The 12,954-nt window shown below is 39.7% G+C and overlaps 1 protein-coding gene across 1 annotated transcript in view; it reads right to left on the bottom strand.

Annotated features, from left to right (window-relative positions):
• Nucleotides 1-12,954, bottom strand: part of LOC110965100 (protein sidekick-1-like) — a 425,539-nt gene that overhangs the window by 16,518 nt on the left and 396,067 nt on the right. Inside the window, 6 exon segments of the mRNA XM_051945333.1 lie at nucleotides 1,865-1,980; nucleotides 5,251-5,352; nucleotides 5,456-5,512; nucleotides 10,052-10,190; nucleotides 10,891-10,961; nucleotides 11,093-11,196. Coding sequence (XP_051801293.1) covers nucleotides 1,865-1,980; nucleotides 5,251-5,352; nucleotides 5,456-5,512; nucleotides 10,052-10,190; nucleotides 10,891-10,961; nucleotides 11,093-11,196 — 589 coding nt within the window.

Genomic DNA, 12,954 nt, shown 5'->3' with positions numbered 1-12,954 from the left:
GTGCAGTTTGGTTCAAAAAGTAAAACAACAGCCAAGAGCTACTTAAAGAGGTCCATTTAGTTATTATTTCTAACAGACAGCACGGCAGAGCAGAATAATCTATATTTACAACTTCCAAACTTGGAAGTAGCAGCTTCTGGGCAGCACTTGAGGGCAGCATTATCCTATGTCTGTCCCTCCACAGCCTCTCACGGTAATGAGGCACAGAATAATTCATCCTTATGCTCAATTTAAAATTAAAAGGAATTAGCCTCTGAATAAAGGCGGTATTTTCATTTAGTATTTTGTATTTTGGAAAAAAGGCGACATCTCTTGTGCTGATTTATTCTAATGGCTTAGTAAGGAGCCCAGGTTGTTCTTTAATCCACTCTATAGTGTTGTTTAGTGGATCTATTTTGGTATCCACAGTGTGAGACCCCCAGGATTACTCCAGAAAATCATTTGAAACCGTCATGGATTAGCATGACTGCGACATTATTTGATAAGATCAAGAACCTTAAATGGATTTTCTGTTTCTTTTGTTGAAGAGGTGATTTTGGATATTTAAAAAACAGAAACAAGAGAAGACATTTTGTCATTTTTTTCTTTTGTGTGTTCCTGTAGCCCTTCTACTACACATGTTGACCTATTTCTGCAGGAGCAGCATGATGGATATTGCAAGCTGATAATCATCTTTGAAATATAAAGACAAAAACAGGGAAATCTGAAGTTGTAAGAGCTGAAATCAGAGTCTAAAGATCTGATTGGTGCATGAGGATTTGCTGTTACTGTTTTTGTCAAGTACAACCTTTTGCATCTGGTGAGTGTGCGTGAAATTCTTTCTGACAGGAGTGGCACAGTTGGGTTTTGTGTGTTGGCCCTCACCCATCATGTTCAGTGTGTTTAACAAGGCCTCCAGGGCATTTCAGTAAACTTCAGTCGTTGAAAAATGGTCCTGCAATGAAGTTTACCTTCAGTCTTACCTGCTGCCTGCGCTATTCAGCTGACAGAGAAGGAGAATGAAGAGAAATTGGAACCTATAAATTCATTAAACATTCTTTCTTTGCTCTTTTTCTCTTATCTTAATCTCCTCCGCCTCGCCCTCCCCTCCCCCTGTCCACCTACCTCTGGTAGTTTAAACATATTCCCTCGATCTTCTCTAATCAGGATTCTATGGGGATCACTTCCTCGTCTCATTCCTTCACTCTGTAAATATTACATTCCCTTCTTTCTTCTCCATTCCTCCCTCTACTCTGGCAGAAATCAATGTGTCTAAAGCAGGACAGATAACCTTGTGTTTGAAGTACTAAGAGTGAGGGGGTGGGACAGGGGAGTTGTGGGGGAGAGGCAGGCAGAGGAGTGATATTGAAACCATTAAAGGATATTCAGATTCTTCCCCTCTAACTTAATTCTCTCTCATTCTCTCTTTCTCTCTTGTGTCTACAGGACACTTGAAGACGCACCAGAGCAAAACCCCTCCAAGACGAGACATTTTAAATAGAGAAGGTGCTATTGCTTCTCTGTGGACACTCGAAGTACTAATCTGTGTTTTTCTTCTTCCACCTACATTCCTGTTGTGTGTGTTTTATATATATATATATATATATATATATATATATACACACACACATATAGGCCTTTGCATGTACAGTGCACCTTATGACATGAAATGGCATCTTATATACCCTGGAAATACAATTAATCTTAAGCATGTCACATAGGACATAAAGTATATAATGAGCTTCCTTTTTTGTCTTTTTCATTGTATTCTTCAGGCAATGTACTTTTAGGGGTACCAGAAGAAGAAAGCAAGAGTGTTCTAATAATTTTTTCCATGACTGCATACATATTTAGATGTATTTCTGCATGTTTTTCTGTGAGTCACCTTGTATCCTTGGATGAGGCCATTCTGGGTCTCGAGGGGGGGTATGTCCCAGGTCACTTCCAGGATGGAGGGAGACACAGCTGACACTCTGATAGACTGAGGAGCCACCGATGGAGCTGCAGCAGGCGAGATTTTATCTGTTAGAGTTACTCTGAGTGTGTGTGGGTGTGTGCAGCTGGTGGGTGTTAGAGTGGGAAGTAGGGAAGATATGCTCTACCCTTCCAATTAGAATGGGCCTAGGGCAGTACCTTGTTACTCCACTGTACCACACATATGCACCAACACTCAGCGGTGTGCACCTGAGGCTAGAGAAAAGGCCATATCACCCCATTTCATCATCCTCCTCTAGCCTTTTCTGCCTCCCCCTCCTGCTCCGCTTGCTTATCCTCACCTCTTACTCCTCTGCATGTGATATGTATTGCCTACTAAATTCTACACACACACACACACACACACACACACACACACACACACACACACACACACACACACACACACACACACACACACACACACACACACACACACACACACACACACACACACACACACACACGTTTGTACTTCTATCTTAGTGAGGACATCCATAGGCGTAATGCATTTCCTAGAGCCTTACCCTAACCTTAACCATCACAACTGATTGCCTAAACTTAATCCTTACCCTAACCCTAACAAAACCTCAATTCATACCTGTTCTCTAAAAACAAGTCTTCACCCTCAAACATGGCTGTTTCAAAGTGAGGACCGGCCAAAATGTCCTCACTTTGTAAAAATGTCCTCACTTTGATAGTTAAATGCAGAAAATGGTACTCACCATGTAGCAAGTACTAGTACACACACACACACACACACACACTACACATAGCCCTTGAATATGAATGCAGCAGTAGTCTGAAGTAAGTGAGATTGTGAGAGAAATTGCAAAGATGTGCGTATATGAGATATCGTATTTGAGAATTTATTCACTTGCATTCTTCTTTATTTATGTTCTTGCTGTTGTGTGTGTGTGTGTGTGTGTGTGTAGGTGTGTGTGTGTGTGTGTGTGTCACAGAGAGAGAAAGAAAAGAGGGAGGTGTGTATTTACACTCCTGTCTGTCTACTGGATCCAGAGTTTGACTCTCCAGTGAAAGTTAAACCATCACCATAAAATAGTTGACCTTGTGCATGATTTCAGATGTGTGAATATGAATGCACACACATGCACACACACACACACACCAAACCCGCCTTTAATTAGAGAACACCTCAAAGATTCCAGAGGTGACAGCAGGAGTCAAAGCACAAAACAGAAACACAGCACTAAACTATCCCAATTCAAAGTCCACTCACAAGCTTTTTCCAGAGCTTTCACCCACACCACACAGTCCGTCAAAGCAAATGGAATTCTCTGGATGAATCTATTACTGAGCTCAAATGTTAACCATAGGCCAAATATATCTGCCGGTGGAAACCATGAAATAGATGTACTGACAGTTTCAGAAACAGCAAGTGAGTGAACTTTGGATTGTTTATCAAACTTCCACAATTAAAAAATGTGATTTCATGCTTAAAAACATAAATCCCGTTCTTAGATGTTAAATACAAAGAAATTAAGTGGACCAACAACCAAATTTAAAGAGCAACTTATGCAGTGATTTTTTAGGCAAAATATTTAACAATATTCTTAAAAAATTATTGCTTGAAAAGTTAATGCATGTTTTTATATGAGAGGCAGACATTCCAACTTTTTGTTTCACAACAGACCATATTATGTAGCCTCTGCCTCAGCGCACAGTGCAGTAGTAGGTGGGGGAGAGTCTGAGAGCAGCTGTGATTTGGAGAGATGGTCTGTTTTTGCTAATGACTTTGCACTTCACAAGTTGCCATCACGGTAAATAAACGTTTGTGTAGGATGAACAAACTCCAGCCTGGACATCGAGTCGATGCTTCTCCGAATTGTGAAGCTACTTTTGTGCTTCACTGCTGCATCAAGCAACATGATCGCATGCAGCTCATTTTAGACTGCAGGATTATGTTTCTGGAGATGTGATGGCGTATCGAGTGGAGTGTCTGAGCCAGGCTGTGTGAGATTGAAAGCTGAAACACAAAAGCTTCAGCTCCACCAGCTGCAGCAGTTTCTGGTTCTGGTGGGAGAAATGGCTGCAGAGATGTCGCTCCAAAAAAGTGTTTTTCTATGTTTGCAAACATCTACGTATGTAAGTCAACTCTTTCCCACTTGTCCTTTTCTTTCTCTGTTTCTGTGTGCATCAGTTTCTGTCAACAGCAAGTGTCAGTACCCCAGTATTAAACGACTGGTAGTTATCTCCTGATTAGTGGTGCGATGCGATTAAAACATTTATCTAATTAATCACAGGCTTTGTAATTAATTAATTGCAATAAATACAATTTTTGTCAAACACCAATATTTGACACAAGAAGCAAAGTTTTTCAATTCAATGAATAGACATATACATCATCTTAAACAACAAAAATGTTTGTGTTTCATTTATATTTATCAGAATTTTTCATATGTCTACTACTTTCACAGATTACTGCAAATTCAAAGTGCAATTATAGCAAATATATTCAAAATTGTAGGATTTTTTGTAAACACTTTGAATGTCTTTAAAAGTGGTCTATTGTGGGATGGCTACAGTGTTTGCTGATACTAGGAGTGTTTACATGAAAGTTATGGTGCTTCACCCCAGAGCTCATTTGCATAGAGTAGTTTAATTTATGCAAATACAGTGCAGGGAGCAGAGGTCTGACGCATCAAAAAAGTTTCATTAAATGCCTAAACTAGCCATCGCTGAACTAAAATGAGGACAGATTCAGCAGCTTATTTTTCACCTCAAATGCTTTCAGAAATACGTTTTGCTGAACAGTTTTTGTAATAAAAGAGAAAGTTTGCGACTCAGCCGCCATGTTGGTCCGATGTTTCTGCGCTGATTCAATCAGTTCTTCCTGTGCATCTTATTCGCGGCTGGCAAACAGACTTTTGGTGTATTACCGCCACCTACTGGGCTGGAGTGTTCAACAGTCTTACCGATGTGCCAGTAATTAGGGAACTGAGAAAGGTGCGATCAAATTATTTTTCCTATAATTAATTAATCATAATGAATGTGTTAAAGTCCCAGGCCTACTTCTGATATATGACAGAAAACTTTATGGTACTGTGTGTGTCTGATAACATCATATATGTACAGCTCTGCTTCATTCTGCTGCAGGTGAATTCACTGGAGTCACTAATCTACAAGCTGCAGTTTAAACAAACTTCTAAAGGGGTAACAGGCTTGTTGGCTATCCACAATGCCCAAACTCAGTGCAAAACATTAATCAATATACAATGCAGGGATGAAACACAAAATAACTTGCATCCAGACCAAAAGTTTTCTCTGTTCGCCTACCTGCTTCTCCAACAGAAACCTCTACCGGAGCAGAGGGTGGGCTCTCTCCGATGATATTATAGCTCGTCATAACAATCTGATAGCGCTGGAACTTCTTCAGTTCTGTAAAGACACAATAAAACTTTCTAAACATCCATATAACATGCTGGTCACCACTAAATATCCCCTGAGTTTTACTCTTCCACTTCGATGATAAACTACTTACGCGTCAACTCAAACTCTGTGAGCGAGGCGCTGCTGACGGTCTTGAAGGTGCTCTTTGCTTCGGGAGAGATAAAATAGATTGGAAGTAAATCAATAAATGTTTCAAGTTCAGCAATAAATTGTGCAATTATAATGCCATTCGATAAAATCAATGCCTATAAGAGGGAAAGAGTTTTATGTTTCAATATGCTGCTCAGACTTATTGGACTTCGGGTGGACGGAGAGCTGTCCATCTGCCAATCCAAGCAGATACTGAACTGACCATAAAGCACCTGAGTCTGTACAGTGAATAACGATATTTTATTATTGCAAAGTTACAACGTAATAAGAAAACAACTGCCTGGTGAAGGCCATTTCCTCGATGTCTCCTTGTGAAAACACATTTCATTTCTGATATAGAAAGCTTCTGAAAACATCTTTTCAATAAACGCTGCAAAACTGAATTGAAAAACGGCAGCCTTGCATGGCATTATCAACAATTATAGAAGATATTTTTAATCTTCCCTATTATTGCTGACTTTGTGTTTGAACAAAGTACAGGCTCCATTATTCACCTTTTTGCTAAATCAAGGATTTTAGTGCCACAGCTCAAAATCTACAACCAGCCTTGGAAAGCAGATGTTCTGTCATATCAATTCACTATTTAATGCTTGTGTGACGCCTGACAACAGAAAGGCTCCATCATCTGCTGTGTTTAACCCAATGTGCAAAGGGGACCCCACTTGTATTTTGGTAATCAAGGAAATACATTAAAAATTCTTCAACAACTGATCAATTGCTAATCTTCTCCATTAAGGTTTAACAACCGGAACAAAGTGCAGCATGCCTGTCAGTTTGTGCACGTCTCCACATGTTGAACCAGCATCCATGGGCTGTAGTAAGATCAATACTCAGCATGCAGTTTGGAAGTGCAGAGTTTTAACATTGTGTGAAAAGAGTGCAGGATACCATTAGCAGCTCTGTCCTGCTCTTTACTGATGTTTGCACCTCAGCAGCCTCATCAACGTGTCTCAAGACAGCATTAAAATAGCCAACCATGCTGGTTAGTTTCCATCCTGAAAGCCTCATATTTTTTTAATTTTCAAGAAGAAAACATAGCAGAAAATGAACAAACAAAACAAGAAAAAAGAACAATATCAATCGCAAAATAGATTTTTATTATGCTTACGTGATCATATTTTTAAATATAGGTTCTACACTGTAACACAAAAACCAAGCGTCTTGATTTCCATATTATTTCCATCAGGTTAAGCCTAAAAAAACTATCAATATATCATGTACAGTATCAAGTCGTGGACTTTTCACCAGTTGATTTGAACAACTCTATTTGGAAAGAATGAGAATGAATGATTTATAATAATTCAAATAATAAGAAAAGCTTTAAAATGAGCTTTTCAGTGCAAACCATTTGTAACACAGGCATCCTAATGTTGTTTTGTTATTTGGATGCCATTCAGTTGTGGCTTTGTGCTTCTGATTTAAGTGGTCAGACACTGTGGATACACTGGCTGTTCTCGGTCAACATCATCCTTTCTGTAGCTGAAATATTTCCATACAGTTGACACTGCATTTCCTTTTGCAACCATCATTCTTTTCAGTGTTTCTCTCCTATCCTGTGAAACCTTAAATTGGAGTAAATTGTGCTATAAGTAGGGTTGCAATACGGAATTGTCCTTTATTTGACAATTAATTGTTGCGTCCCGTATTGATTCAATACGGGACGCAAATTGTTTCGTATTTTCATAAATGTCCCATACACGTCACACACTAATCAAAACTGTATAATGAAAAAAACAAAACACAGGAAATACTAAAGGCAGCCAATTTAAACCTTGTAGGACCTTTGTAGTGAGGACCTAATGGGAGGTCCAGCGGATAGATCTCAGACTTCTCTGCGTCCCCGGTCCTACCCGGTCCTGTCGTGGGTTGCCTAGTTACAGATGCTGCTGCTCCCACGTGTTTAAAAATGTCTAGACTCAAAACTCAACCATGTCCAAAGAAGCAAAAACATTTGTAAGTGGGAAGACTGGAACCCCTGTCAGTGGGTACAACGCAAACTGTGTTTTCTGTTGCTCATAGACTAGCTGAAGTAAGACAGCATCAGAGGACCAACATGTCAGAAACATGAGAACAGAGAGGCCCCAACCAGCAGGTCACAGTTTTTCATCCCCCAATCATCTCCTGAAGTCCTTTGTAAGGGACATCAGTATCTGCCTGTGAATTTACTAGACGATGCTTCTGATCATGCTGATGTGGCCGTAGACTCTACAGTATTTTAGTGACTCAATAAATGCCTAAGTTGTTTATTATTTCTGAAATGCTTTATAGTTTTAATAAACATTTATTTAATAGCCTATATGTGATCAATAAATGGCCTTTACCTATCTAAGAAAAATTCACTTAGAACTCTATGTTAACAGTACTAAATAAATTATTAATGAATACATGCATACACACATAAATAAGTTAAGACATTAATTGTGTTAAGATTTAGATTTAGATGAAAAAAATATCTGTAGAGAATTTCTTAGTCCAGTGTTCTGCATTCAGCTGTTTATGTTTTTGCAGAATCCAGTATTACACACTGGTTGGCCATTGCATGTTATTAGTCTGGTTTCACTGTTTAAAATGATGCCACTTATTTTCAGGCAGAACTGGTGACTATAAAACAATACAAAATTTTTAGTTTCATATTGATAAAGCACTTAAAGCTTTAAGTATGGCTAAATGCTTTCTTCAAAATTAAATATACCACTTATTGGGTGGTAGTGGCCCCAAGTTCGGCAAAGTTGGAAAGATATTCACAGATTTGGACTTCCGGCATCAATAACTCATTAGATATATGTTGTCAAAACATGAACGATGCCTCTTTCCCATCATTGTAAGGCAGATGATGTGCTACAAGCCCAATTTTATCAAAAGTAGTTGTCTTTCAAGCTGCAGGAATAACATTAGTGTCTATGCAGCCGGCTGTGCAATGAGTGAACAGGGACTGTCTGCAAAATACAAAACCACTACAACAGCGAAGAGAGACACTAATATTCAATAACTTCACTCTGATACACTGTAGTGTCACCAAATTTACTGCAGCCTTCAACTGGCTCCTGTTGACACCAATGTTATTCCTGCAGCTTGACAGACAGCTACTTTTGATCAAACTGGGCTTGTAGCACATTGTCTGCCTTACAACGATGGGAAAGAGGCATCATTTATGTTTTGACAACCTATATCTAATGAGTTTTTGATGTTGGAAGTCCAAATCTGTGAATATCTTGCCAGCTTTACAGAACTGTGACTTCGAGGAGCCGTGGTGGGTGTCCTTTACTTTCATTTCTGAATGGTGGCAACCCTAGTTATAAGACAAACTTCTCTTGCGGAAAAGTGTGAACTGTGCAAATGCTCTTTTTGCATCAAATACAAAAAAAATTGCAGCATAATGTGTTTGTGTTAATTCACCTTTCTTCTACATTTCATATCACACATCCAGATTTGACTGTTGCACATCACAGAGTCAATGCTGTGAATGCAATATGCAGCTGTGACTCAGTCAAGTGCATATTTAAGACCTTTTCAAAGGATTCTTGCTTTAAAACCTGGCACCTTGAAGCGTGAAAAAGTCATCTGAGGAATACATTTTCAGCCAATTCATAGACATACCATTAGCTTAATAAGCTAGCTAGCTGTATTTGAAAACAAATGTCAGTGATGGCTGTTTGCCAGAAATAAGAAGCCTTCTCTTGTCTAGCACGGTCCACCAGGAAGAAGGACTTCATGGTACCATGAAGATGCATAACACGTAGTTGCAACATCTACAGCTGGGTATTACTAGGTGCCATAGCCTCTTTCTCCCTGCAGTTCCTGTTTCTGTCTCCACAAATTTATTCTAATATAATAATTTCATATACTAGACCTGCTCATCAGCTTATCTTCACATCATAAGCTGCAAACTGAGAACTTGACATTCACGGCAGACAATAATCATAGGGAAAAAAGTGGCAATCAAAATGGACATTTAAAAAAACAAAAAGATTGTATCAACATTACAAAAGCAACTTCATGCAGAAATTCACTGTGAAAATGCATCTTAAAGAGTGTCAGTGACAGCATAGTCTACAGATACTCTGCTGAGATGGGACACAGAAGCATTGCACAAATATTAACCAAACTGTCAAAAATGAAAAGTGTTTCTTCCCATCCTGCTATCCTCACTCCCCTCATCCCCACTCTTAACTCGACTGGTCGAGGCAGATGGCTGCTTTCCCTGAGCCTGGTTCTGTAAGAGGTTCTTTTTTTCACTCATAGGGAATGTAAAAGCAACTTTGGATTGCTGGGTTTTCTGTTCTCTGTTTAAAATCTGTAAGTTCCTATGATAAGTGCTATGAGATGACATAGATTGTGAATTCAGATAATATAAATAAAAATGAACTGAACTGAATAGCAACCAAATCTAATTCAGTTCAATTCAATTAATTAATTTATTATATAGCGGCAATTACAGGTCAAATTGTCTCAAGATGCTTTACAGAACCCATATGCCTGAAGCCCCAGAAGCGAGGCTCAGTGATTGGTTGGTTCCATTGGTCACAGAGCTACTTACTCATAATCAGGGCACTTGTGGTGTTGTTTTTGCTAGTCAGGACGTCTGCTTCCGTCAAAGTGGAGGTGTTCAATGGAAGCTCTCTATAATACAGCCGATATCCAGTCAACACCCCATTAACACTGTCGTCACTTGGACGCTGGAAACAAACACACACAAACAACACGTAAAAAGTTATCCATTTCTCAAAGAGGACTTTTCCAGCTTCTGAGGATTCTGCACTGAGTTCATTTTCATTTTCTTGCTGGAGTGAGGTGACAGGCATTACAGAGCATTTTATCAGCAGAGTCTACTTTAAAGGGCTGGTGGATTGGTCTGACTCTAACTTGCACAGGCAAAGTGATGCTTCACTAGGTTTGGTACTGTTGAAAAGGGTGATGAAATAAGCTGGTGATTTTTTTTTATGGCCCCCTTCTTTGACATAAGTTCACAAGGATGAGAAGACATTTCCAAACAGAAGAGTCAGATTGACATGCAGTGAAGTGACCAGATGGTATTTATTTTTACATTACTTCTCTTTTTTCTGCTCTGTTGTTGGACATTACTGATTGCTGAGGGATCATCTCGACCTATCACACGTCTCCTGTCGGTATACACTCAATAGGAGTTAACCATTTATCCCCCACACCGAACTGTCTGCCTGCATCCTTCAATTTATCTTTGCTGCCCTCTGACCTTGTAAGTATCGATAATTACATCCGCAGACGCAAACACACATCCTGTATAAAGTCTGTCAGGGTTTTATCCTCAAAGTAAGTAACCTGGACTCCTGCTACATGATTTGTTGCGTAGGTCTGTGTTTCTCTGAGACTGTTGGTGTGTAAGAAGTCTGAAAATACCTTCCACTGCACCAGCACTGAGGTAGTAGTTGTCGGTTTCACTGCGAGAATCACTGGAGGCTCATCAGGCACTGGAGAGTAAACACAGGAAGAATGAAAAAGACGTACAGACAGACAGTTCTACTTCATTCTGTTTGTGGAATCCATACACTCCCTCATCTAAACCCTCACTTCCATCCCGTGTTGCATCCCAGTTTCTCACCATCCTGTAGAGTTGTAGCGGTGTCTGTCTCCCTGCTGAGGACACTGTCTCCCACATCATTGGTGGCCAACATCCGAAACTTGTACGACGTGAATGGCTTCAAACTGTAGACACAGATACGCAACATTTACAAAGATGTCAGGGATAAAACCCAATTCAAGATTTTTTTAAGCCAGATTTTTAAAAAAAAGTCAGGTTGATGTGATTATCTAATTTGAAACTCATGCACTTCTTTCACACCAGACACTTTACAATACCTCTGTAGAATTATCTCATGTAAAACTGTAAATTGATGACTGGACATGTCTCAGTGTAGGATCTCCTCTGGACTTGCTCTGCTTCAAGTATTGATCAAAAGTGGCCAGTTATAACTTCTTATAGATGCAGAGGATGCACTGGTAATCCAGGACTCCTTCTTTTCTTTTTTATTTGAAAGATGTGCCATATGTTAGCAATGTGTCTTAATACCTCCTCTTAGCAACGACTCCATGCTTTAATCTCTGATTGCTTCACATTTGGACCATCTTATTATTAGCCTGTCAGTCATTTTCAGATGTACTAATCTGTGTTAAAATGGTTAAATTAAGGCTGATTTGATTAGTGTAGTAGCCAAAGTGAGAAAGCTGTATACTGATGAAAGCTGAAATTAGTTCATAGAGTAGGTATTTTATGAGAATGTAATTACAGTAATGCCGGAGCTTTGAAGTAGCTTAGACACTGTTGTCATTTTCCACTCAAGGTTTCCTCACTGAAGAGCATTATGTGTACTTGTGAGACTATTCAAAGTAATTTCTTTCCTCGTAAAGCCTTTTGAAGGTTTTGACGACATTGTTTACATCAACTTTTCTTTACATTGGCACAGAACCACACAGAAACTGCAGTTGTTCTATGCAAGATTCAAAAAGTGCATGAAGTCTCTCATTAGAATCACTGCTCTACGGCACCACGCCTGGTCAGAAACCCATCTTTAGCACCACTATACACTCGAGGAATAACTTCCACACCGTCTCTCAGACATGTTTTGCTCTTTCACTGGGCTTGGAGGGGCAGACGGGCTCTTGAATAATAATCATCTTACACCTTTCTTAATTGTCTTCTTGGCAAAGTGTCTTTACTGCCTTACCACTGCAACATCTGCATTTCTCCTCTGTGTAAGGTGAATGCATTAATAAACACAGAATAACAATTTAGATCAGTCATTTTGCACACACTTCACTCTAGAGCCACTTACAGTCGGGTCAGAAGACACATTGGTGGGGACTGGCTGAACGAATCTGCCCTATTGCATGCAAATACTTTAAACATACCCTCTCACCTGCACTGATTCAAATGTAAAAAGCACAGGTGGTGAAAACACATCCTTTTCCATTTTCAACTGATCTAACCTAGTATGAACAAGAGTTAAAAGGAGCAATTTTAGTAATTTCTAACGGGGACTCGTTCCACGCCTGCTCACACATCTACCTGCGAGGTCTTTCTCCAGACTTTATTTACAGACAGCTCAGGAGACTGCAGAACATCAGTTACAAATTCAGCAGGTGACAGGAGAGCTGCTCCACTGTCTTCTTGTATAATAATGAGCTGGGCCCAATAAGGGACAAGAACAGGCCCCGTGGGGTTGTGGGTATCGTAGGAATAGAACATCAAAGGCATGAAGCTCAAACATGGTGGGGCACCAGCAACACTGGGAGGATGTTAAGGACAGTGTTTCAAAGTGTGTCTGTGGGTGTGTCTGTGCACTGTACAAGTGTGTCTGTGCATCAGCCCGGGGACCTCGATATTTTGGTTCCACAGACGTCTCGCCGGAAAACAACAATTAAGGATAGATAACAAGTCGGTATGGGTGTGTGAGCATGCAGAGA

This window comes from Acanthochromis polyacanthus, chromosome 3 (assembly GCF_021347895.1).
Source record: "Acanthochromis polyacanthus isolate Apoly-LR-REF ecotype Palm Island chromosome 3, KAUST_Apoly_ChrSc, whole genome shotgun sequence".
Classification (NCBI taxonomy): Eukaryota; Metazoa; Chordata; class Actinopteri; family Pomacentridae; genus Acanthochromis; species Acanthochromis polyacanthus.
Note: the sequence above shows the minus strand (reverse complement) of the source record. Positions and strands in the feature narration are given on the sequence as shown.